Consider the following 22,510-nt stretch of genomic DNA (forward strand, 5'->3'; position numbering starts at 1 on the left):
TACTTGTGCATGAAAGCTAATTCTATACCGCAAATCAAGATGCAGTCAGAAAAAAACTAATGGCCCAACACAGAACCATACAATTGTTCACCTCTACAAGAATCAGAAAAAGGAAAAATCAAGTGAAACAAGTGAACCGATGAGGACCCAACTCCGTTGCATGGCCAAAATCCATGTTCCATATTTGAAGCGGAAAGGGAACAAAATGAATACAAAGGCAATAGTTTCCTCTCTCATAGTACAGATTGCTGCTTGATGCTTGAACCCACCATTGCAGCTCCCAATCCAAAAGCATCAACCAGTTAGAGATAAGTGAGAACACAATGAATCCTTCCAGCTGTAGGTATACACTTGAATCATGATGCAGCAAAGCAGCTTGCAATAGCTAAGGCGCCATGGGCAAAAATAATAAGAATAACACACAAGGGATTCAAGCAAAAAAATATCTGCAACCAGGAAACTTCACCTATCTATCAAACCTTTGCTGCAGATCCACATCACTTTTCCATCACAGGAAATAGTCAGGCGTCCTACGAGTTACATCTGGCTCTCCCCTTCTTGGGGCTGGCTCAAACTGCAGAATGACACACCATAACTCATAAAACGCCAGAAAGTAAAGTGAAGCAAGATAACAGTGCTGCAACTGCAAGAGCTATCAATGGTAAAAAAACATATTTATGAAGGTGCAAAACACCATCAGTCCAGCACTTTGGTTAGAGTTCACATTCAATACTCAACCCAAAGCATGTACATGCTTAATTTCAACTAAATACATAGAAAGTACCAGTCCAAATTAAGTATCCTTGGTCACAAAAAAATTGCAGTTTGGAAATTGATTTGGCTGATCTAAATTTTTTGCATCCTCTGATCTATGTCAACGTCAATCAATCTTGCTTGAGGTGAGGGTAACATTTTGTTTTCTTCTAGACAATTGCTCATTTGGTAAGATTATTATATCGCTAAGTTATAGATGATCATGAGGCTTCAGACAAATGAGCAGATGTTACAAAAAACATTACCTGGATGAAAGTATGCTCCCGGCAATCATCCACTTCCAAGATTGAGGCCATGTTCCCACAGCGATAGCAATAATTAGGAGCACTAAATATGGTGACAACTTTTTGCTCCTGTTCGATGTAATAAAGGTATTAATCAAATATAGTATGGAACCACAAACAAATGTACGCTTCAGGAACAGGTACTTACATGAGCCCAATTGAATCCCTCCATGACCAATTGGTGAGCTCTAGCAATAAGCCTTAAGTTATTGGTATGGTTGAACTGCTCTGATATATCCTGGAACAACAGAATTCTGCAGTGTCAATACATAAGCACCACTAAACTTTGTGACAAATCAACAAATTCATGTACCTGTCCGAAGGTATATCCAGCACCTCGTGGAGAAATACCCCAACCACATCGATCATCTGGATCAGACCACAAAAGATCACACATTGGCCCTTCATGAGGAACTTCTTGGACGCGATCGAAGTTACGGATGTTATCGAGCGTCTCAATGGATGGTGATAGTCCACCATGCAAGCAAAATATTTCTGACTCAACCTATGAAAAGGACAAACAAAATGAATGTCAATTTCACTAGATAAGCATGTAAATCATCCTAAATATGGAAACACTGCAATACACACCAATGCCGTCAATGGGAAGTAGTCAAATAGATCTGTAAAGGTTTTCCAGACGTTTGCATTTCCATACCTGCAATGAACACAGAATGTATTTCTTGTAAACTTATATTTCATTCAAAAGAGGGTGGTATGGATAGGACAAGTAGAACAAAGTTCCATAAACTACCACAAAAATAAACTATGGACAATATGAATCATGAAAAAGCTTTACACAGTAACTGAACAGCTGGAAATTTGCTTTAAAACTTCTCCAAACATGATTCGTCAATGTTGGAAATAGCAATTCCAACAAATGTAGTACATCTCACAGCATTTGTCATAAAATGAAATTTTGAACAATCTTGTTCATCTTAGGACTTATCAACAGAAGTTGCAAGCAATACTGGCTGGGCCCAGCTAAGAAATAATCCTTAGGCATGTTGTAATAAATTTAAACAAACAATTTTCCAGAATGCACTAGTTTTCAAGGACAAAAGGCGATGATTTTGCAGTAAATTAGTTATTAAGCCCTTTTCTTTTTCTTATTAAATCCTACTTGGTGATATCAGAACAGGAATCAAGAATAATAACCAAAAATACAGTAACCTAAGAAAAGATACTCACTTCCTTAAGCACTCGTCATAGAATCCATAAACTTGAGTAATCTGCAAGTAATTAGCAAATAATTTAACTAAATTTTTTAGTTTGTACAAGCTGATAACAGAGAATGAAGAAGTGCAGCAAAAAAAAAAAACTGAGATAACTCCCCATTATGTATCAGAGATAGAATAGTTGAAGTAAAATAATTCGTACACCAAAAACTATATACCTGTCGGCTTTCATGGTTTCCTCTGAGAATGGTGATCCTCTGAGGATAGCGAACTTTTAAAGCCACCAAAAGCTGTTTGCTTACAGGGGATACATTAGTACCAAGAGCTAGTAAAGTTGTGCAATTTAGAAAATCAAACATGTACACCAAAAGGCAAATATGATAAGCTATAGAGTGCACACTACACACCTATACTGCACATGAACGCCATGAGTAAATGAATATACTTATGGTGCTAGCATAAAGCCATGATGATGTTTACAGCCTAATCTTACTCTTACCGTGACAGTTTCAACAGAATAGTAGCCACGGTCAACATAATCTCCCATAAACAAGTAGTTTGTATCCGGACACTGATAAACAAAAGAAACTGTGAACATATTGAAATTTGGACGTGTTCTTTACGGATCAAGAGCTGCAAATTGAAAAAAGAATATGAACAAATGAAAACAACAGATACCTTTCCACCAATTCGAAAGAGTTCAGCAAGATCATGAAATTGTCCATGAATATCACCACATATTGTAACAGGACTCTTTACAGGCTGTAAGTATGACAAAACCAATCACCAAAAGTCAAATAACACAACAGAATAAGAACTACATCACCAAATGGCACAGATCATCTGAAAGAGTTACAATCGGAAGGTGTATCTTCCATTGGCATACCAACTAAAGAAAATCTAAACCCATACCAGTTGGCAGACATAATAAAGAACAAAGAAATATGAGAACGGATTGTCATGGATTGAAATAGTATAGAATACAGCTGAAGGTCTGTAGTTCAGGAAAACTCTTTTAGTGAACTCTCCAGAGATGTCCAACATTTTTTATCACTGAAAAGTGAAGTTGTATTAATTGATTCAGCATTTCACTACAGTACAAACTATGAAAGCCTGGTACAGTTCCATGCTCCTTTTTTTATAACAGACTCCTTGTTTATCTTTAAAAAGCATAAGAAAGTGGATTCAGGTATCTTTCTTCAGATCCGACAGTAACAAATATTTAGTCAGTTGGGTTGCAAAGATGTGTGGGTGTTGGGGGAATGGTACCGCATGGGCCTCCATTCGTTGACTTCGGACACAATGGTCAAATCCCAAAAACCAAAACAGAGAGGCTAAAGTCAAGGTAGGGATAATTCCCCCTATGCTTTGTAGGAGTTAGGCTCGAGAAGGCGTAGTAAACCAAAGGAACAAAGCTTAATGGCGAAGCCCGAAGGCCGAAAGGGTGCGACGAAACCCAAAGGACGAAGAGTGCAGCGAAACTCGAAGGACGAAGCCCTGAGGCTGAAGGCGGCGCAAGGACCTTCGGTGACAAAGCGAAGGCTAACCTAAAAAGGAACCCGCAAGTTAGCTGAAACCCGATGAGGAAATGACTGAAGGGAGATCGCTAGTAGCCCCGACGGAGGGTCCAGTGCGGGTCCTCCACGACATGTGTCGAGATTTGGTTGCTTAAAGCAATATAGGTAGACAATGACCATAATACCCCTAGGATATCCTAGGAGATTCCCTAGTATTAACCAGAATATTCCTATGGATAAGGGGTAAAGATGTAATGACAACGGGAGTGGTTGAGGTATGTCTATAAATACCCCCACTCACTTGATGAAGTAACAAGAAAAGGAACAGTTTTACACCGACAGTTGCGACATTGTTTACTATGTTGCGATCACGATCACAACAGTGGGAATGAAGACTTAGAATGAGGAGCCATAAATTTACATTTGATTAGCAAATACAAATTCAGCCAGTGCCCAGTGGCATAGAGTGTGAACTGGGAACTTAACCAGTTTTATCGCTAATTGGGTCAAAACTTACACTAGCTTTGAACAAAAGATAAGTGATCCCAAACAAGAGGTCTCAACTGAACCTAACAAGGCATTGATAATCTCTTAAGCCAACGCAATCATCTTAGTACATAAAGATATAAAACAGCATACCTGAACATTGCTTTCCTCCATCAAAATCTCCTTTGCCTTCTCACATAGCGCTCTGACCTGTACGGTAAATGCGCTGAATCAGAACCTCCTTCCCGGCAGAGCAAATCAATGGTGGCTACTACTACAGATGCTCTTACAAATGTATCCATTAAGCACAAAATGGGACTTTTTACATCTTGGGAGGACCTTTAAGCCCCCTAACATTCTCCTTATGACATAAATCGGGGGAGAAGGATTATATGGTTACAAAAGATCTTAGGGAAATGCAGACATCATTGCTTCATTTCATGCAAACAAAATAATGTAAATTTGGAAACGCCAGAGCGGACCTAAAAAAAATCAATTTTGCTTTTCCAAAACCCCGCTCAGCTCACAATCACATCCCCAGCTTGTAACAGCGCAACACCCGCCCGAACAAATCAATTGTCCCTCAAGCATTTCCGCGCGCGGAACGCGTCCCGAGCCCCGATCTCCCCCGGGACCCGTCCCCCTGCCCCGCAATTCCGCCAGATCTGGCGAAAACCCACCTCGAACCGAGAAGAGACGGAGCGCAGAGACGTTACCTCGGGCTCGGGGAGCGGCTTGCACTGCATGAGCCGCTCGATCTGGTCGTCGAGGCCACCATGGGGGCTGCTCATCTTCGCCGGGGCGCGCGGAACCCTAGATCTGGGCGCGCGTGCGTGTGGAGGAGGGAGGAGGGAACGAGAGGCGGAGCCAAAGGACTGTAAGGGTGCAAGAGACGATGGTTATATAATTGCGGTTCTGAGGCTATAGAGCGAACGGAGACGGAGCGGAGTGCCCGTCGTCGTCCTGAACTGTTTTTTGAAGGGGTATATCACACGACCCATACACATCACACACTCTCTACATACACACGTATACGCGTTTTATACACAAGACTTTAAATCCGCAGTGTAAGAGGATACAAATCTTACTTAACACGTACACGTGTGCGTAACCTAAACCTAGCACGGGACTTATCCTAAAAACAACTATAGCAAGTTAACACCCTCAAAGACATCAAATCTGAGGTTTGAACGCTGGTTAAGCAGGCCTTGCCACCCAAGCTGACGCTCGGTCTCGATGCTGAACTGGTTGTAACAGAGAACGAACAACGGTAACGATTCACGTTTATCTAGAGCATGCCACGTCAACATAGTTCTTACCATTTTTAAAAGTTACAAGTTAGATATTATGTAACGCCGGCATATGTTTTAACCATTAAATACATATATATATATAATATTTTTCTCAGCATTTAATTTAAAAAATACAAGCATCCGTACTGATTATAGACTCGAACACGAGTGGACATGTTCCACCACGAGACTCTAACCAACTAATGTTATCTATGTCGTCTAATAGCACTAGTTTTCAACGTATAAAGGAACCATGTAGTGAGACAATAATATATTTTTCAAACCTGTCTAAATAGGGACATCGGGCCGGCCCGACAAGAACCTGGCTAGGCATGACTCGGCTAAGGCACGGTTTGATAGCCAGCTAAGTAAACGGATCATACCGTTCCGGCTCACATGCCAGAGGCACGGTGAGCCACCCGGGCGAGGAGGGGCGGCTGGTCTGGTGAAGGCAGGGCAGGGGTCATCGGGCGATGTGGACGAGGGCAGTCGGTCGGCGTGGCCCATAAGGCCTTAGGTCGTGTCGTGCCTACCCATACCTACAGTGTTATACCTCAGGCCGATCAAATAGACACGGACCAGGTGGCCAACACTAATATTTTCTCACCTCTGTCTCTCTATCTTCAGTGTTTTTGAAGTTGCATTGTTTGAATATATCTTCCTCTGGTATCACGTTGATAACTAGAGTTGTAATCGGATCGAATATAGATAAATGTTGTTGATTTATATCTTATCTTTTTCTTCATCGGAATTGGAGCCAAATATAGATACAGATGCGGATAGTCTCGGTCATAAATACGGATCGAATATGTAACGAATCAGATACATACAATATCAGTCATAAATATTTATCCGAATATTGAGTAAAAACAACAACTATATATTGTATATGTTAAGATTATTCAACCATTTCATTTATCAAAAACTCAACAATATTAGAAATCTAACAAGAAAATTATCAATATACTCCCATGGAACGAGTTATGTTAGAGTGAAATCGGAGAAGTTACGAGTGCCTAATATATTGGCTTAAGCTTTTATTAATTATTTGAATATATTATTAACTTCAAATGAACAACTATCAACTACAAATTTGTAGATCTCGTCGAGAACTATAATTTTTATATAAATATCGTTTCCATATGACTCCGTATGAAAAGGTTAAAAACTACAGAAGATAAGTTTAGATAGTTTTCGGATATATCCAATTTTATTCTTGTATATTCGATATCCGATAGATAACTGGCTCTCTACATCCGAATCCGATATCTAAGATTCAATTAGCATTTAAAATGGTTCAACGATCGGGTGGACAAGAAAAATCCAGCCCTTTTCACCCTTTGGTAAATATGATTACTTCTTCGTGGTATTTTATGAAACAGTGTAAATTAGAAGAAGTTTGATGTAACGATTTCTTGGAACAAATGTCAATGAGAGAACTTCTTGGTCAACTTTGTGTTATGTGCAATTTTTTAGACCAAATGTAGGACCCAGTTCCTATGAAAAGCAAAACATTAGCTGTTGGATTACTATCTTACATTAACTTCGATACAAACTCGATCGTAAACGGCAAAAATCCAAAAATAGATAACATACTCGACCGTATTTACCGAAATAAATAATATATTATCGTATTTACAAATTTAATATACATATTCGATACCTATTTACAGAAAATGGTGAACAGTGATATATTCGGCACCTTAGATGCCGAATATGACACTGTTCACCATTTTTGACACCCGAGCTACCGAATATCAACTGTATTCGGCACCTCATATGCCGAATATGATGAATAATGTCATATTCGGCACGTGACCTGCCGAATACAAACAGCCCCGTCGAACTCCCATTTGCTACAAACAGTACCACGCTTATTAAATTTTGTTTTCTCTCTACTTCAAAACGATGGTTTTCTGTTACTCTAATTTTTTTAAAACTTTTTGTACGTGTTCCATAATCCATGTGCACCCCATTTTGATTGGATTCACTCACAAATTCTTTGTATATTTTAAACTAAAATTCTTAAAAAAAACTACTTTTATAACTTCTAACAAATGTTAGTGCCTCAAATAAATTCTCACAAATCTGAAAAATTTCCATTATATAAGAAAAATATTAATAAATTTTTTCAGATGTTTAGGAATTTATTTGAGATACTAACAATTGTTAGAAGTTATAAAAATAGATTTTTTTGGAGAATTTTAGTTTAAAATATACAAAGGATTTGTAGGTGAATCTAATCAAAATAGGATGCACATAGATTATGGAACACGTACAAAAAGTTTTAAATTTTTTGGAGTAACAGAAGACCACTATTTTGAAAAAAAAGTGAAAATGAAATTTAATAAATATGGTACTGTTCATAGTAAACGGGAGTTAGACTGGGCTGTTTGTATCCGGTAGCTTATGGGTAGAATATGATACTGTTTATCATATTCGGTATATAAGGTACCGAATACAGTTGATACTTAGCAGCTTAGTTATCGAAAATAGTGAATAGTGTCATATTCAGTATCTGAGTTGTCGAATATGTTACTGTTCAATATTTTCGGTAAATAAGGTACCGAATACGCATGCTAAATTTGTAAATACGATAATATATTGTCTATTTTAACAAATACGATTAAGTATATTATCTACTTTTGGATTTTGCCCGTCGCAAACACACCCTGTAAACCTAAGTACAGGACTCTTGACGACTTTAAGTTCACAACTCTAGCGACAACAAAAAGCAAGCCATGGATTTGTAATTTAACGAATGATCATTTGATCATTCAATGGTTGATATGAGTTTGATTTCTGTTTTTAGCAACACACATGAACTCAGTAGTTATAGTTAACTAAGAGCCTATTTGGTACTACTCTAGATTTTAAAATTTTTTAGAGCTTTTTATTTTAACTTTAAAAATTTATAAGTTAAAACTATAAACACATCAAAAACATTTGAGTCAGTAATTTTATTTCTATTGTAGCTAAAAATAGGGACTTCAATTATTTGATGAGCTACGAGCTGGAGCAGTGAGACCCAGGATTGCTTCGCGGGCAAGTCGGAAAAGGGCAGATATTTTCCGTCCGCCGGGCCTCTCGTATAACTCCTCCTCTGGTCGCCTTTCGGCACTGCTCCTGTTCGTTGTTGCTTCGTTTCGGACTCTTCCTCCTCTCGCCCCTCTCCTCCGCTTCGGCTTCTCTAGGGTTTCTCGCAGCGCATCCACCCCGCAGCCATCAACCAATCCGCCCCGCTTCCCTAGGGTTCCTCCACCGGCACGCGTCCGAGTCCACCGCTGGCTTCTGCGGGCTGTCTCCGCCGCCCCCCGCGCAGAGCACGCCTCCGTCCAGATCCAGGCTCACTCGTCGTCGTCCGCGTCTTCACTGGCGTGGAGTGGAGATCCGTCCGGGCTTGGATTGGTTTCCCCTTGTCGGTAAGGAAGCGCTAGCTCTCTTCGATGGATCGTGCGTTTTGTTCTGCGGAATTTGTTGTTTGATGCGAGCCCTCAGATACAAATACTGTTTTCTTGGATGAATGCTGCAATCGATCCGCTTTGTTGCGGATTTGTTTGCATTTAACTATTTGCCACTCTTATCATGTGAGTGGCAACAAATTTGCCACTGGTCCATTGTCAGTGACTCAGGTGACCCCACATGTCGTGAGAGGATGATTTGCCTAGTTGAATATTGCCTGGGGGTGTGTGTCGGTGGTGGGGCGATGATATCAGTTTATTTGCATTTTTTTGGGGGGGGGGGGGGGGGTTCGACGGAGTCCCCATTATTCTCTGCGTGTAGTATTTTTTAGTGCACATCGTGATGATTGGGAAAAATGTATATGTACGGTTGGACTGAATTATGGTTTTGTCTTTTGGAACATCTGTTAATGTAAATTATGGGATTTTGTTGTGCCCAAAGAAATGGCAATTGCTCATTTGGTTACGTTTTTATGTGTTTTGATGCTGAAGTATCTGTTGCGCTCCGCATTCTGTTTCTGTACTGATATTTCATCCTAACCTTGATGTTTCTAGGTCTTAGCGATCAGCAGTCGCACCTTCATCAGAGGCCTTTTGCAAAATTATGCGATCTTCATGGGCTGATTCAGTTGCGAACGCCGAGGAATCGGCGCCCGCGACTGTTCCTGCTGCTGCTCCTGTTGCTACTCACCAGAACTCGCGCCCCGCCCTCAGGGCATACGTTCCTCCTCACCTCCGTGGCCGTTCAGCTGGTCCTCCCTCTGAGAACCAGGTGCCATCTTCGGTGCCTGCTCCAGCTCCAGGACCAGCTGACGTACGGCCAGCTGCTGTGCAGCCTTCTGGGTACGCAGCTGCTGTTGGTGGCGGCAATCGTTGGGGTGGCCCTACTGGCAGTGGTGGTAGCAGCACTGTAGGTGGTCCGCGCCAGGGTGGTGGCGGTGGCCGTAGCGGTTGGAACTCCCGCCCTGGATGGGACCGCAGAGATCGTGAACCAAACCCTTTTGCTGATAGCGAGGCTGCAGATGTTGATTTTGAGAGTCTGGAGAACACGGGCATCAACTTTGATGCATATGAGGATATTCCTGTGGAGACAAGTGGCCATGACGTCCCTCCAGCAGTTAACACATTTGCAGAGATTGATTTGGGTGACGCGCTGAATGAGAACATACGGAGGTGCAAGTATGTGAAGCCAACACCGGTGCAGCGACATGCCATTCCGATCTCCATTGCAGGTCGGGATCTCATGGCCTGTGCTCAGACAGGGTCTGGAAAGACCGCAGCCTTCTGTTTCCCGATCATCAGTGGTATCTTGAAATCAAGGCCACCCCAGAGGCCAAGAGGTTCAAGGTCTGCATACCCTTTTGCGCTGATATTATCCCCTACCCGCGAGCTATCTGTGCAAGTATGTGTTCAGTTTATCCTTTTTTGTTTCCTTTTTATCCTTGCTCATTTTAGTGTGATCTCTAATATGATATTTTTTTGACGCCTCAGATTCATGAAGAAGTGAAGAAGTTTTCATACCAGACTGGTGTTAGGGTGGTTGTTGCATATGGTGGAGCACCAATACATCAACAGGTTTATGTTTCTCTCTGCATTATGATTTCTATTCGCAATGCTGATTACATTGTGGGTCTTTTAGTATATTGCATTGCATGTGTCGTTGTGTTCGCTATGCTTGTTTGAATATCAAGTTTTCTCTACACATTCTGTAACCTTATCTAATACGACGGAAATTTGTCAAAGTTCTGCCTACTCTACCTTCTTACGATTGGTCCTCGTTGGTTGGTACCTAAAAATGTATTAATTCGTTATGCTGACGTAGCAAATTAACTAGTGTTCCTTATTAGTGGTTTTTTGTGTGTTTTTTCTTTTTCGGAATTGGGAGGCATGCAATTTATTTGTCACTGGAAGAGTTTACGATGATTGGTAGTTTTCCACCTAAATGATGCTAGAAGCCTAGAACAGATGATGCGAACAAAACTTCCTAATGTTTATCTGTGTCCTTTTTATCTGCAGTTGCATATAAGCAATATGCTTATGTTGGTTATCCAGGATTTATACTCTTTTTAAATTACTAAATTTGTTTCAAACATGGTTGCTTGCTCTATTTTTTCAGGAAGTAACTCAATGATGTTGCCCAAGTGTATGCTTTGTATGATTTTTTTTGCAAAGTGACATACATAGATATTAAACATGTTTTTTTTATCTGTTGTAGTTGAGGGAATTGGAAAGAGGTGTTGAAATCCTTGTGGCAACTCCTGGTCGTTTGATGGATCTGCTAGAGAGGGCTAGAGTATCACTACAAATGATTAAGTACTTAGCTCTTGATGAAGCTGATCGAATGCTCGATATGGGGTTTGAGCCACAGATACGCAAAATTGTTGAGCAGATGGACATGCCTCCTCGTGGTGTGAGGCAGACGATGCTGTTTAGTGCTACTTTTCCAAAAGAGATACAGGTATGTATGTACACAATTTTTTTTAGGGGAATACAGTAGGGGAAACCCCTACTACTAACAACAACAGCAGCAACAAAGCTGTTGTCCCAAGCAAGTTTGGGTGGTTTAGAGATGAAACCCACAAGATCCAACTAAAAAGATACTAGTAATAAAAATGTACTAGTAATAGTAAAAAATAGTTAAAGTAATATATTAAATATAGAAAAAGGAAAAAAAATAGTTAAAGAATAAAGAACCATAGGGCAGACTGTACATCTAAGCTACTTACATCTGGAGGGATTATGCCCACTATTCTGACTTACAGCTTTAAACATATATTTCGAAGCTGTTGTCCCAAGCAAGTTGGGGTGGTCTAGAGATGAAACCCACAAAATCCAACTAAAAAGATGATGAGAAAACAATAATAATAAAAAAGGTACTAGTAATAGAAAAAATAGTTAAAGTAATATATTGAATATAGAAAAAGGAAAAAACAGTAGTTAAAGAATAAAGAACCATAGGGCGGACTGTACATCTAAGCTACATACATCTGGAGGGACTATGCCCACTATTCTGACTTACAGCTTTAAACATATGTTTCAAATTTGATGGTTTCCTGCACTTAGCATTATTACTATTTATTGGCTGTCTAGCAATTTGGCTGAGCTGTTGAAGCAGTGGGAAGTGGGAACTAGGATGTTCCTTGCAATGTCAGCTGCATTTTCTGCCTATTAAAGTTAACATTCTTCTAAGATGTTGTGTCATGTTCATTTTTGCAGTTGCAAATTAGATAATTTAAATTTACATCAACTCCAAAATTTGTTTTTCTGACTTCAGACCTACTAACTGTGTTGATGCAGATTTTTAACTTTCAGAAACCATACATGCAAAAAAGTATCCATGTCAGCATGTTTCTGTTAAACTGTATGATTTGATCGTAAAGAACTTTTTGCTATTATACTATGTGTTTATTGATTGCATTGAAAGGTGAATAGCAATATATGGATTTTCAGTCGTGATATCTAGATTTGATGTTGTGAGAATCAACTTGCAATTAATTTGATGCCTTCCATGAAATGAAAGAAAACTGTTTATTTGATTGCTTGCTGTTCAGACCTGCTGCATGCGCTAATGAAAGTTCATAGTTTTTTTTCTGCAGCGGCTAGCTTCAGATTTCCTTGCAGACTACATCTTCCTTGCTGTTGGAAGAGTTGGTTCAAGTACTGATTTGATTGCTCAGAGGGTGGAATTTGTCCTTGAAGCAGACAAAAGAAGTTACCTCATGGACCTTATTCATGCACAAAAAGCTAATGGTTCTCATGGGAAGGTACTGCACAGTTTTGTGTCTATTTTTGCTTTATTTTGTGTCATCAGTTGTTGGATTCTTTCTCTAGGCTAGCCACGGTCAAGTTTATAGATATTATTTTTCTGTTGATGATTTCATACACTTTAGGCATATTGTTACATCAACTTTTGTTATCATGTTTGCAGCAAGCTCTCACCTTGGTTTTTGTGGAGACAAAGAGGGGAGCTGATGCTCTGGAGGATTGGCTGTATAAAAACGGGTTCCCTGCGACAAGTATTCATGGCGACCGAACACAACAGGTACAGAAGAGCTGCTGCTTAATGTAGCTACAGTTTAAAGCACTTGACATGAAGTCATAGTGTAGGCTCTAATTGGGTTTAGAACACACAACAATAACTTTGATGCTACAGAAATGAATGCAGTGTTTATTGAGTGGGATACCGAATATATACAGAAGCAAGAGATCAGACTTAGATTGAAACACAATTGCTCGCTAATTGTTCTGTATATTCTTGCAGTTGACATACTGACTTAGATTGAAACACAATTGCTGGCTAAATGTTCTGTATATTCTTGCAGTTGACATACTGTCGTTTGATCGTGACATTTTTTCTTCTTTGTCCATGTCTTGTTCAGGAAAGAGAGTATGCACTGAGGTCGTTTAAGAGCGGAGCAACTCCCGTACTTGTTGCAACTGATGTGGCTGCTCGTGGACTTGACATACCACATGTTGCCCATGTTATTAATTTTGACCTCCCAAATGATATAGATGACTATGTTCATCGTATTGGGAGGACAGGACGAGCAGGGAAATCTGGTTTGGCAACGGCCTTTTTCAATGAGGGCAACTTATCATTGGCAAGGCCATTATGTGAACTAATGCAGGAGTCTAACCAGGAGGTCCCTCAATGGCTTGAGCGCTATGCCGCCCGTTCTTCATATGGAGGTGGTGGAGGTAGAAACCGACGATCAGGTGGTGGTCGATTTGGTGGTCGTGACTTCCGCCGGGACCGAGACTTCAGGGGCGGCGGCGGCGGCGGTGGCGGCGGTGGAGGTTACGGTGGTGGTGGTGGTGGTTATGGAGGTGGTGGATACGGGGGCAGCTATGGTGGTGGTGGCGCAACTAGTTCCTGGGACTAAATACTGATTCCCAGGTCATGAGAATTGAAACTAAAGGATCGTATTCTATTGACTTAACTGAAAACAGATATTGAGTTTGTAGTTTACCCTAGGATGGTTGGTATGGTGCTGGAGAAGCCCCCCTTTGACCTATTTATGTTGGTTATCGCAGTGTCTGTATCCCTGTGCTGGGCTTTTTCTTACTGTGTAATGTCCAGGTGGGGTAATTGTCCTCTTGTTCTTTTGCCACTCACTGTGCCTCAGTAGTTTTGGATGCTGAGTATTATTGGGCGGTTGGAGGTTAGCATTATTTCTTTAAGCGCTTCTCATTGCTTTTACGACCGATGGATGGTACGAGTATTTTTCCCTGCTTCCGAACGCTATTGGTTATAAGTTGCTACAGATCGTTCTCAGAGAGGTTGCTCGTACAGTTATATAATCGGCTTAGTGTTGAGGCTGCTTCCACAAATAAACCTTGGTCCGGTTTTCCTATCATATTCCGTATTCGATGCGGTGTACCATCACCAGTGTCGTCATTTTGTCGTAGTACATGATTGTATAGAAAGGCACGTCGCCTTGAAAGTTAGAATAGGCGTTACTGCAAATCTATTGTCTACCCTGCAAAAGCATTACTGCAAATCTATCGTCGCTGGTGTTATACCCCCTCCGGTCACAGAAGGATCTCGTACTGAGAGAAGCTCATCACAGCTAATAATGTTCTTCCACCACAGTTCTGACAAACTCAATACTTTTTCCACACCAGTTTTTACAACAAAAAGGAAAAATAAAACGAGTCCGCATAACTAGTGTGTGCAGGTTGCTAACAGAATAAACACATGTTCATAGGATACATGTTACAAGTTTCATCTCCCTACAGACAACTTCAGACGATACACCAGGAGAGAACAAACGAACAAAATAATTGAGGTTAGTACGCAACCATATCCATCTGCAGTCAGCACTTCCGAAGTTTGCTGCCCCATGGAGACGATGAAAAGAACCTAGACAACCAGAACATTCAACAGAGTAAGAATAGAGAACGAGCCAGTGGCTCAGTGGTTGGAGGCCGCGGTGGCCACTCCACCCACCGGGATCCTAGGGTGTCTCACCAGGGCTTCCCCCAAAAAATAAACTTGAAAGCCTCGCACAGTAGGTCGGCATGCCTGTCGTTTGCGAGGTCCGAGGCTTCGCGAAGCTCTTCAATAGGTGTGTGCACGAGTATAGTTTGTAGGTCTAGTGTGCGCATAGGAGGCGTGAGTTGAGTGGAGGTGTGCGTAGAGTATGGTGTGCCTATATATGCATTCAAATACTACAACTAGTATCTTAGAGTAGAGGCTTAAAAAACATTAGAACAAGGCAATCGGGGACCTCCTATTAAAAGGTAGAAAGGCCAAATAGTTGAAACCACTTGCCATACCGGATTGGCGTAGAGGCTCCCCAGTCTCCAATTAGGACAGGCATCTAAAGGGCATCACTTGGCATACAGTACTCCAAGAACAATAGCCACCAACAGCAGAACAACCATGATCTAAGAAAGTCAAAGAAGTAACTTGAGAAAATTATACAATAGAATACTGGTAGGATTTTTGCAGTTTATGGGCTACTCACCAGCATAGGGTTGTACTTTGACCTGTCCAAATCATACCCCCTACAGAATCAACGCAATCGGTCAAAATGAAGATAACCAACAGTAAGGTGTAACTCTTAATCATCCAGCATACCTTCTCTTCAGCAAACCGGGTAACTTGCAAGTTTGCTTTATTGAATCCACACGTTCCCTTGTTAACGCAGCATTTGGATCACTGTAGTCAATCTGGAACATATAACCACCATCATATTCATCAATTCTCAAACAAAAATAACTATAGTAGCTGACAAGCCTTTGGAAGCCATGTCTAACACCACAAATGCAACAGAAAATGGTACACGGGAGCCAAATCCTGGCAGTTCACTCTAAATAAACCTTTACTCATCAATTGGGACAGCATTAACACATGGTAGCGAGTTACATAAAAGACAGTGCATGAAGTTCTGTTTGGAGCAAAGGAACCTGATTAAGGATTTCCATGTTCAAAACCTAAGCATAGAGTCTAAATGGCCAACAAGTCAACAGATAATTAATACAAGGCTGCCTACACTCCACAAACAAGTGTTAGAAAAAAAAAATTACATAGTGGCTCAATAGCAACATGATTATTTAAAAAAATTATGCAGCGACATTGATGGATATAAATTCCTAGTGATGCAAGTGGGTCAGGTCGGGTTGACCAATTGACTCATCCTAGTTCTTTTGATTTACCAACATGTATACAAAAATAGTGGGAAGTGAATAACCAGAGTTGATTGTAGTGGGTTCTGGATCAACCCACTCGCATCCAATTAAATTTCATTGCATCAGAAAGGAGAAGTATAAAATGTTTGTGTGTTGGTTATATGAAGACAAATGGACTCCATCTTTGCTGTAACAAAAATCAGTACTCCATAGTGTACCTTTGACTCTAGCAATGAAGAGAACTCATAGAAAGCAGTATAGACGTCTGACATTGAGTTTGTTTCATCAATTACTCGTGCAGTGAGCCCTAAGAGAGGGAAAATATGTTAAAATTCATGCTCATGTAAGAACAGAAAATAACTAAAAAACAGATATTGTTAGGTAATTTAATAGACAAAAGAAAAGTAACAGAATAAATAAAATGATATTAAAAAAGGGTAATTAGATACAGAAACTACAGCTTGTTTTTTATGCTAGTTTGATTAGTGATTATGAATCAGAGGCCTGAGTCAAATGCAGATCCATTAGCCAAAAAAGCGAAGCATAAAACCACCCCCATTTAGGTGCACATCTTTCTCAACCAATCCAAAACAATTGCATATGTTGGTGTATTAAAGGTGTCATGTACCCATGTATGTGTCTAATTGCACTTACCTCTTATAAATGAAGGGCAAGCATAACATGTGTTACATCACTGATCACTCACTAATCACATAACAGTAATCACAAGAACACATAGAGTCCAAATGTAGTGTTAAAAAGAAATCACTAAAGAAGTTGTCCACAATAAATTCCATTAAGCACAGTGTGACCAGGTGACACAACATAACGGAGAACAAACAGACATTCTCCGTGAGGTAAAGACAATTGAAATAATACATAGATTGAAATATTTGACATATAAGGAAGGTAAGACAGATTGAATAAAGAAAAAAGGAATCCGTTATTTGAATGATAAACAAAGAGGGAAGTCTTGCGGAGATTTAACATGTCTTGTGGAAGTATCTTACCACGTCTCATCTTCACAACTCCTCTGAAGACATTCACGTTATTGTAGCAAAGAGCACAGGTTCCAATCGCCATTATCCGAAAAGAAAAAATAACAACTTAATATTACCCAAAAGGAAGTTGTTTCAAGAATGTATTGAAGCACTAATCATATAACATGCAAAAATAAAGAAAAAAACTTGAACAAAACAGACAGGACTAATCATAGCCTCCGCGAGTCAAGTAACCAGGAATGTTATCCAGCTTTCTCCAATCCCCACAAATATGAAGACAGTACAACAACTAAGCAAAATACCATATTTCAAATACATTCAATCTAAAATTTAACAGTTCCCTCAGCCCTGAAACAAACATGATCAAAGGCGCTTTCTTTTACTCATAAAAGATTATTCCGAGCAGCAACTACTTTCGGTGGATGGGACACAAAGGTTTTGAGTGTCTCTAGGAGAAAGATAGCATAACAGTTCCGAAGGATAACTATGCGCACTGGGAATAGCTCACTCCTAAGATTATGACCTCACACCCTCAGACAACGTTGATGATTATTATACTTCTGAGCTAGCACAAGGAAATGCTGGATAACATTAATTCTTGAAAGAAATTGCACAAATGCTCAAAAGTCATGTTATGATATGGATCGGTATACCTACAGTGAAACAATCTGGCTCCAATTTCATCTAGAATCCCACCTAGATGTTCAACTACCAGAAATCCCACCTAATACAAGAAACCAATCTAGGTTTGATTTGTCTGACAAAAGAGGGTAGCGTTACAAATCTCAAGTTAGAACCATTTCTTGGCCTCAGGCCCTCAGCTACTCTGAGCTAGAAGGTAGTTCCACTGATACCAGCAAAGTTTAACATAATTTTCTACAGAGGTACAGGCACATCATCTAATTATACTGTTTAGAAAAGGGGTTTATGTGCAGGTTACAGAAAGAGATAAAATGATGGAGTTAGATTTATAAATGCATCACAAGTATATATTTGAAAAATTATGTCCTCAATAGACAGTGAAGTCTTTAAAATGCCATGTTAAATTATAATGTTGTGTTAGACATATGACAAGATGTGCAATGTACCTGGGGTATTGCGCAAAAACGGAAAATGGCATTATCCTTCAAAGCTGACATGTACTGAAGGCAGTCTTCAGCATGAATCAGAGCATTAGTCACCATATCGTTCAAGCACTGTACTGCCTTTTCTGAATTTTCCTCATATTTAAAATCCTGCTTTCATAGAAAACATGCATTATTATGGAGAGAAAACAGTTCAAGCTGCATAATAAGCTTGACTGAGGCAGGTTACATTTGATTATTGATTGTTGGATTTAATATTTCAATTAATATCAACATCCAGCAATCATAAGTTCACTAGAAAGATTGAACAAATAACTCACATCTTGGAAAATCCCTGGATGTGAGATCATTTGGTCATTTGGAACATACATGAATCTACTCAATAGGAATAAATTATAGTGACCGCGTTGTATACCTCAAGTTTATCAGCATATTTACTCCATATCTCTCGAGGCCAGAACATACGAGACTTCGGTATCTCATTTATGTCCTCCAAGTAATCCCTAATTATATTAGTTTTCTGCAATTTGAGTTCAAATACTTGTTAGCAAGGCACAAACACACACAAAAAAAAACTTTTCGCACTTAGGGTGAAAATACAGAGTTAGTGCAATAACTCCTATTAACATACCTGCAGAAATAAACCCATTGAATTTGACAGTGAATCTGGAGCCAGATCTTCCGTCCCAGCAGCATGAAAGAGCCTGGAAAGTCCATAGCCGACTAGTCCTGCTACATAGTGACAATATTCATCATAGTCACCAACAGTTTCAACCTACATAAAGAAAGATACTTCATCTTAGTTCAGAACAATACTAAATCGAATTAAAACATATATACAAATTCAAGGCATAAAACCAGTACATGATTCCTTCCTTGTAATGATTGTTGCCCAAAAAATCTCGGTTTCTTCCAGTTTTTTCATTCAATGCAGGCAAAACATATCAAACCACTTTTTATGCACAGATGAGCGCATACCATGAAAATATGATAGCAGATAATTTTTAATTATAAACTGCAGATCCAGATAATCATTTTTCAGGTTCATTGATGGACACAAGCTATCATGGAAAAAGTTTCGTTGTGACACGCAAATTATTTTGTGGCTTAATATGCATCACAGTTGGAGTGATAGCTACACGTTCAAAAGCCAGAGCCTGAAAACTTGTTTCATACAGAGAAGTGACCAAAAGACAACACATTGATATGACAGCTAAAAACTGGAGCTGCATGTCAAACAGTAGCCAGAGAAACGTGGAACAACTGCTATCTGTCACAACCTGTCGTCCTATGGTCATTAAGTGAATGCCAGCAAACCATTTGAATTACTGTTTAGTTAAGTACGCTACTCTCTACTCACTAGATCTCCTAGATATGAGGCATACTTCCGGTTTTTTTTTTTGTTCATGAAATCATTGTTATTAAGTCGAACGATTAGTCGCGACTAATCGTCGATTATTCGACAAGTCGGTACCCATGCTCGACTAGAGGGCCTCGACTCGACTTGGAGGGGTAGTCGAGCGACCGGTCGACTAGGCGGCGACTTGCGGCGACTAGGTGGCGACTAGCTGCGACTGGGCGTTCGACTGGAGATCGATTGGGCTATCCTTGGCCCATTTTTTCAGCCCACATTTGTTGCTACCAGCCCACCAGTCCAATTCAGAAATTATAACCCAAAGCAGCTAAACCGTCACAACAATGCTTACGTTAATCTGCAATTCTGCATTCTGCTGTGTGCTGTGAGCCTGTGATGCTGTCCTAAACTCCTATTCCCCTAATGTTTATCTTTATCTGCTGTCTAAAAGTCTTGCAATTGTTGTTATATTGTGACATGTGAGGCTTGCAAATACACGGTCCAGAGTCCAGAGTCCAGACTCCAGAGTCCACCTCCAGACTAGTCGTGGACTAGTCGCGACTAGTCGACCGACTAGTCGACAAAGTCGACAAGTCGACCCTATGGTGACTCGACTCGACTTTACGACTTGATAACTATGCATGAAATTCACAATGGTGCTTGACAAGCATCAAATATTATAAAATGCTACAGTGCTACATGACATATCAACATTTTATTAGCATTAAATCATAGTATAATGTATTCATTTATATTTAGTACAGTGACAGTGACTAGGCTTGGATATTTTGATAGATATATATTAACAGACCTCCTTGCATATAAATTTCGCCATTCCCGCTCCCATTCGCCTAGTGACTTCTTCAATTGCCTTTTGATAACTGAAAAACAAAAGATAGTTGTTTACCACAAGGTTGTTTAAAAGCAATATCTGAGAAAAAAAGAATCAAATGGAGGAGAGAAAACTTCAATTGTTGCATATGCATTAGTATCACCATGACAATGTTAACAAACCTAGTTCCGAAATGGTAACTTCATATATAGCATCAGTATTGGACAATACATCACTGTGCAATGCATTTAATTTAGGAAACTGTGTACTTGCTTGTTAAAGGACAAACATTATCCTCAAACAAGTTGTCTGCATGCGTAACTATCAGTACTTTGTTTCATCCTTGCAGCCTGATCATGAGACAACGATTTCAAAGTTAGGCAGTACCACCAAGTGAAAGCTCCATATTTACGCATGCAGACAACTTGTTTAGTAAAGTAAGTGTTTCTTGTGTAATTGCTGACTGAACAATTGACACGTCCCTAGTCCCTACGACTTCGACAAAAAATAAATCTATACTTAGCTTCAAGTTGTCAAATTACCAAAGTACAGGATAGCAAAAAGTCTGAAGGAAAAATCAGAACAGAAATTACCCTTGACCAAGCTCCAGGAAAGCAGTGGATACGTGGTGAAACTTATCCATCAGCACTTTGTAGTGATTTGTTCCACCTGCGAGGCCAGCAACACCATACCAATCAGCATTACTTTTAAGAACACAGCAGGCTCCATTCGATAGAGGTCACACGTACACGAATAGCGCCAGTCGCGGTTGTAGATGTGATGGTTGAATTCCTGGAGTATGGGCACCTTCACCTCAGCTGGGATGCTAGTGTCATCCTCTGCAGTTCCATTAAACAGAGTTTATTGCTATCAGAACGGCAAACAATAAGCACATAATCACACTCCAACTCAAAATATTTCATAATCATCGCCACTTGAACTAAATACAAATACCAGTAGCCAATGATAGGCGATTGCTAACCAACGGTGTCGAGGGCGCGGAGCACGAGGTAGAAGATGCACACCTGCGCGATCGCAACAACGGCCGTCAGAAATTCCTCGAAAACCCACACTCATACACCAACGCGGGGAAGAATGAAAAAAAAAACAGCGAACAAATCACATGCGCCGCGCCTTAGATCCAAATAGCTTCGGATTCGAGTGATGGAAACGAATTTGGGTGGGAGGAGGAAGGAATCGGTAATTCGGTAGTACCGACCGCATTGCGGAGTTCGGGGCCGAGCTGCTGGATGACGAGGGCGAAGCTGCGGGAGACCTTCTGGAGCATGGAGTACGCGAAGGCCCAGTGCTCCTCCGGCGGGATCTGGCGCTTGATCTGCCCCGCCGCCACCCGCAGCTTCACCAGCGCCAACACCTCCTCCGGCCGCGAGAGCGCCCCCATGGCCGCACGCACCCGCATTCCTCCGATCCAACCCACCTCCTGCTCTCCTCCTCCTCCGATCCACCGACCCGATCTCACAGCGGTGCTGGTGCTGGTGCTGCTCGCGTGCGTGCGTGCGTGCGGGGGAGGTCTCCGATTATTTCTAGTGCCTCCCCCTGGGACGGGACGCGACGCGATGGGAGGATGAGATGTGTGCGCTGTCCGGCTCCAACGATTTTCCTTTTAGTTCTCATTATAAAAAGATTTTCACATCCCTTCTCTTTGCTCCGTGATTCTCATTCCTTTCTATAAATCTTTTTAAAGAGAAACTATTAAAGATAAAATAAAAATAAAAAAATGGAAAGAAGAATCAAATAAAGAAAATATGATTGGGATGGTCTCCCTCCGTTGGATGTTAGCATCGTCTCGCCCGGGCTAGGTAGCGGGCGCACGGCTGTGCCGTGAACGAGCTGCTCAGCCGCGTGGTGCCCTCCTGTATGATGGCTGGGGTCCATAGATGTTGCGGGCCCATGCGCCAGCCGGTGAGCTGGCGTGGATGTGGGTCTCGGGAGGAGGAGGTCATGACGTCCACGTGGGCCCCTGAGGGTCCGGGGGTGTGATGCGGATGCGAATGCGACGCGCGGGCTACATGGGGAGGGATCATACAGTCATCAAGTTGGAGGGCCCAACGGCGTGGAGAGCATCGGGATCGGGGTGAGGATCCGGATCCA

At 40.9% G+C, this 22,510-nt stretch overlaps 3 protein-coding genes across 7 annotated transcripts; 1 reads left to right on the top strand and 2 right to left on the bottom strand.

The window, feature by feature from the left end:
* On the bottom strand, window positions 1-5,179 carry LOC133915216 (serine/threonine-protein phosphatase PP2A-2 catalytic subunit). Of its 3 annotated transcripts, none has more exons than XM_062358294.1 (12): window positions 4,956-5,179; window positions 4,393-4,449; window positions 2,915-2,998; window positions 2,736-2,807; window positions 2,455-2,526; window positions 2,250-2,290; window positions 1,650-1,716; window positions 1,372-1,563; window positions 1,207-1,296; window positions 1,020-1,127; window positions 467-574; window positions 1-337 (listed from the first exon to the last, which is right to left on the bottom strand). In XM_062358294.1, exons 1-11 carry the CDS (start codon window positions 5,028-5,030, stop codon window positions 509-511), a joined length of 924 nt encoding a protein of 307 aa, XP_062214278.1. In that variant the 5' UTR covers window positions 5,031-5,179; the 3' UTR covers window positions 1-337; window positions 467-508. The 3 variants fall into 3 exon arrangements, with proteins under 3 accessions (XP_062214278.1, XP_062214277.1, XP_062214276.1); XM_062358293.1 differs by having other exon boundaries at window positions 1-385; XM_062358292.1 differs by having other exon boundaries at window positions 1-574; window positions 4,956-5,178.
* A 3,425-nt stretch (window positions 5,180-8,604) lies between these two features.
* LOC133915217 (DEAD-box ATP-dependent RNA helicase 37-like) lies at window positions 8,605-14,164 on the top strand. Its single transcript, XM_062358295.1, has 7 exons — window positions 8,605-8,953; window positions 9,548-10,394; window positions 10,484-10,567; window positions 11,208-11,450; window positions 12,589-12,756; window positions 12,921-13,034; window positions 13,372-14,164. Exons 2-7 carry the CDS (start codon window positions 9,597-9,599, stop codon window positions 13,873-13,875), a joined length of 1,911 nt encoding a protein of 636 aa, XP_062214279.1. The 5' UTR covers window positions 8,605-8,953; window positions 9,548-9,596; the 3' UTR covers window positions 13,876-14,164.
* A 392-nt stretch (window positions 14,165-14,556) lies between these two features.
* On the bottom strand, window positions 14,557-21,991 carry LOC133915218 (squalene synthase 1-like). Of its 3 annotated transcripts, XR_009909307.1 has the most exons (14): window positions 21,618-21,989; window positions 21,381-21,423; window positions 21,148-21,237; window positions 20,992-21,067; window positions 20,378-20,447; window positions 18,844-18,987; window positions 18,628-18,732; window positions 18,216-18,362; window positions 17,137-17,212; window positions 16,345-16,433; window positions 15,576-15,667; window positions 15,463-15,502; window positions 15,272-15,382; window positions 14,557-14,855 (listed from the first exon to the last, which is right to left on the bottom strand). XR_009909307.1 is itself a non-coding variant. In XM_062358297.1 (13 exons), exons 1-13 carry the CDS (start codon window positions 21,620-21,622, stop codon window positions 15,326-15,328), a joined length of 1,062 nt encoding a protein of 353 aa, XP_062214281.1. In that variant the 5' UTR covers window positions 21,623-21,991; the 3' UTR covers window positions 14,866-15,325. The 3 variants fall into 3 exon arrangements, 2 of the variants coding, with proteins under 2 accessions (XP_062214281.1, XP_062214280.1); XM_062358297.1 differs by lacking the exon at window positions 14,557-14,855 and having other exon boundaries at window positions 14,866-15,382; window positions 21,353-21,423; window positions 21,618-21,991; XM_062358296.1 differs by lacking the exon at window positions 14,557-14,855 and having other exon boundaries at window positions 14,867-15,382.
* Window positions 21,992-22,510: the final 519 nt, after the last annotated feature.

Source organism: Phragmites australis, chromosome 4 (assembly GCF_958298935.1).
Source record: "Phragmites australis chromosome 4, lpPhrAust1.1, whole genome shotgun sequence".
Taxonomy (NCBI): Eukaryota; Viridiplantae; Streptophyta; class Magnoliopsida; order Poales; family Poaceae; genus Phragmites; species Phragmites australis.

Excerpts from the sequence above, each read along its gene's own strand:
- LOC133915216 (XM_062358294.1), bottom strand. The coding sequence starts at position 5,030 with ATGAGCAGCCCCCATGGTGGCCTCGACGACCAGATCGAGCGGCTCATG. Across the intron at positions 2,999-4,392 it reads TGGAGGAAAGCAATGTTCAG|CCTGTAAAGAGTCCTGTTAC; the intron begins GTATGCTGTTTT and ends TCATACTTACAG. Across the intron at positions 1,564-1,649 it reads ACTTCCCATTGACGGCATTG|GTTGAGTCAGAAATATTTTG; the intron begins GTGTGTATTGCA and ends TCCTTTTCATAG.
- LOC133915217 (XM_062358295.1), top strand. The coding sequence starts at position 9,597 with ATGCGATCTTCATGGGCTGATTCAGTTGCGAACGCCGAGGAATCGGCG. Across the intron at positions 10,568-11,207 it reads GAGCACCAATACATCAACAG|TTGAGGGAATTGGAAAGAGG; the intron begins GTTTATGTTTCT and ends TATCTGTTGTAG. Across the intron at positions 13,035-13,371 it reads ATGGCGACCGAACACAACAG|GAAAGAGAGTATGCACTGAG; the intron begins GTACAGAAGAGC and ends TGTCTTGTTCAG.
- LOC133915218 (XM_062358296.1), bottom strand. The coding sequence starts at position 21,818 with ATGCGGGTGCGTGCGGCCATGGGGGCGCTCTCGCGGCCGGAGGAGGTG. Across the intron at positions 21,068-21,147 it reads CCGCGACTGGCGCTATTCGT|GTGGAACAAATCACTACAAA; the intron begins GTACGTGTGACC and ends CTGGCCTCGCAG. Across the intron at positions 15,383-15,462 it reads CAAAGTACAACCCTATGCTG|ATCATGGTTGTTCTGCTGTT; the intron begins GTGAGTAGCCCA and ends TGACTTTCTTAG.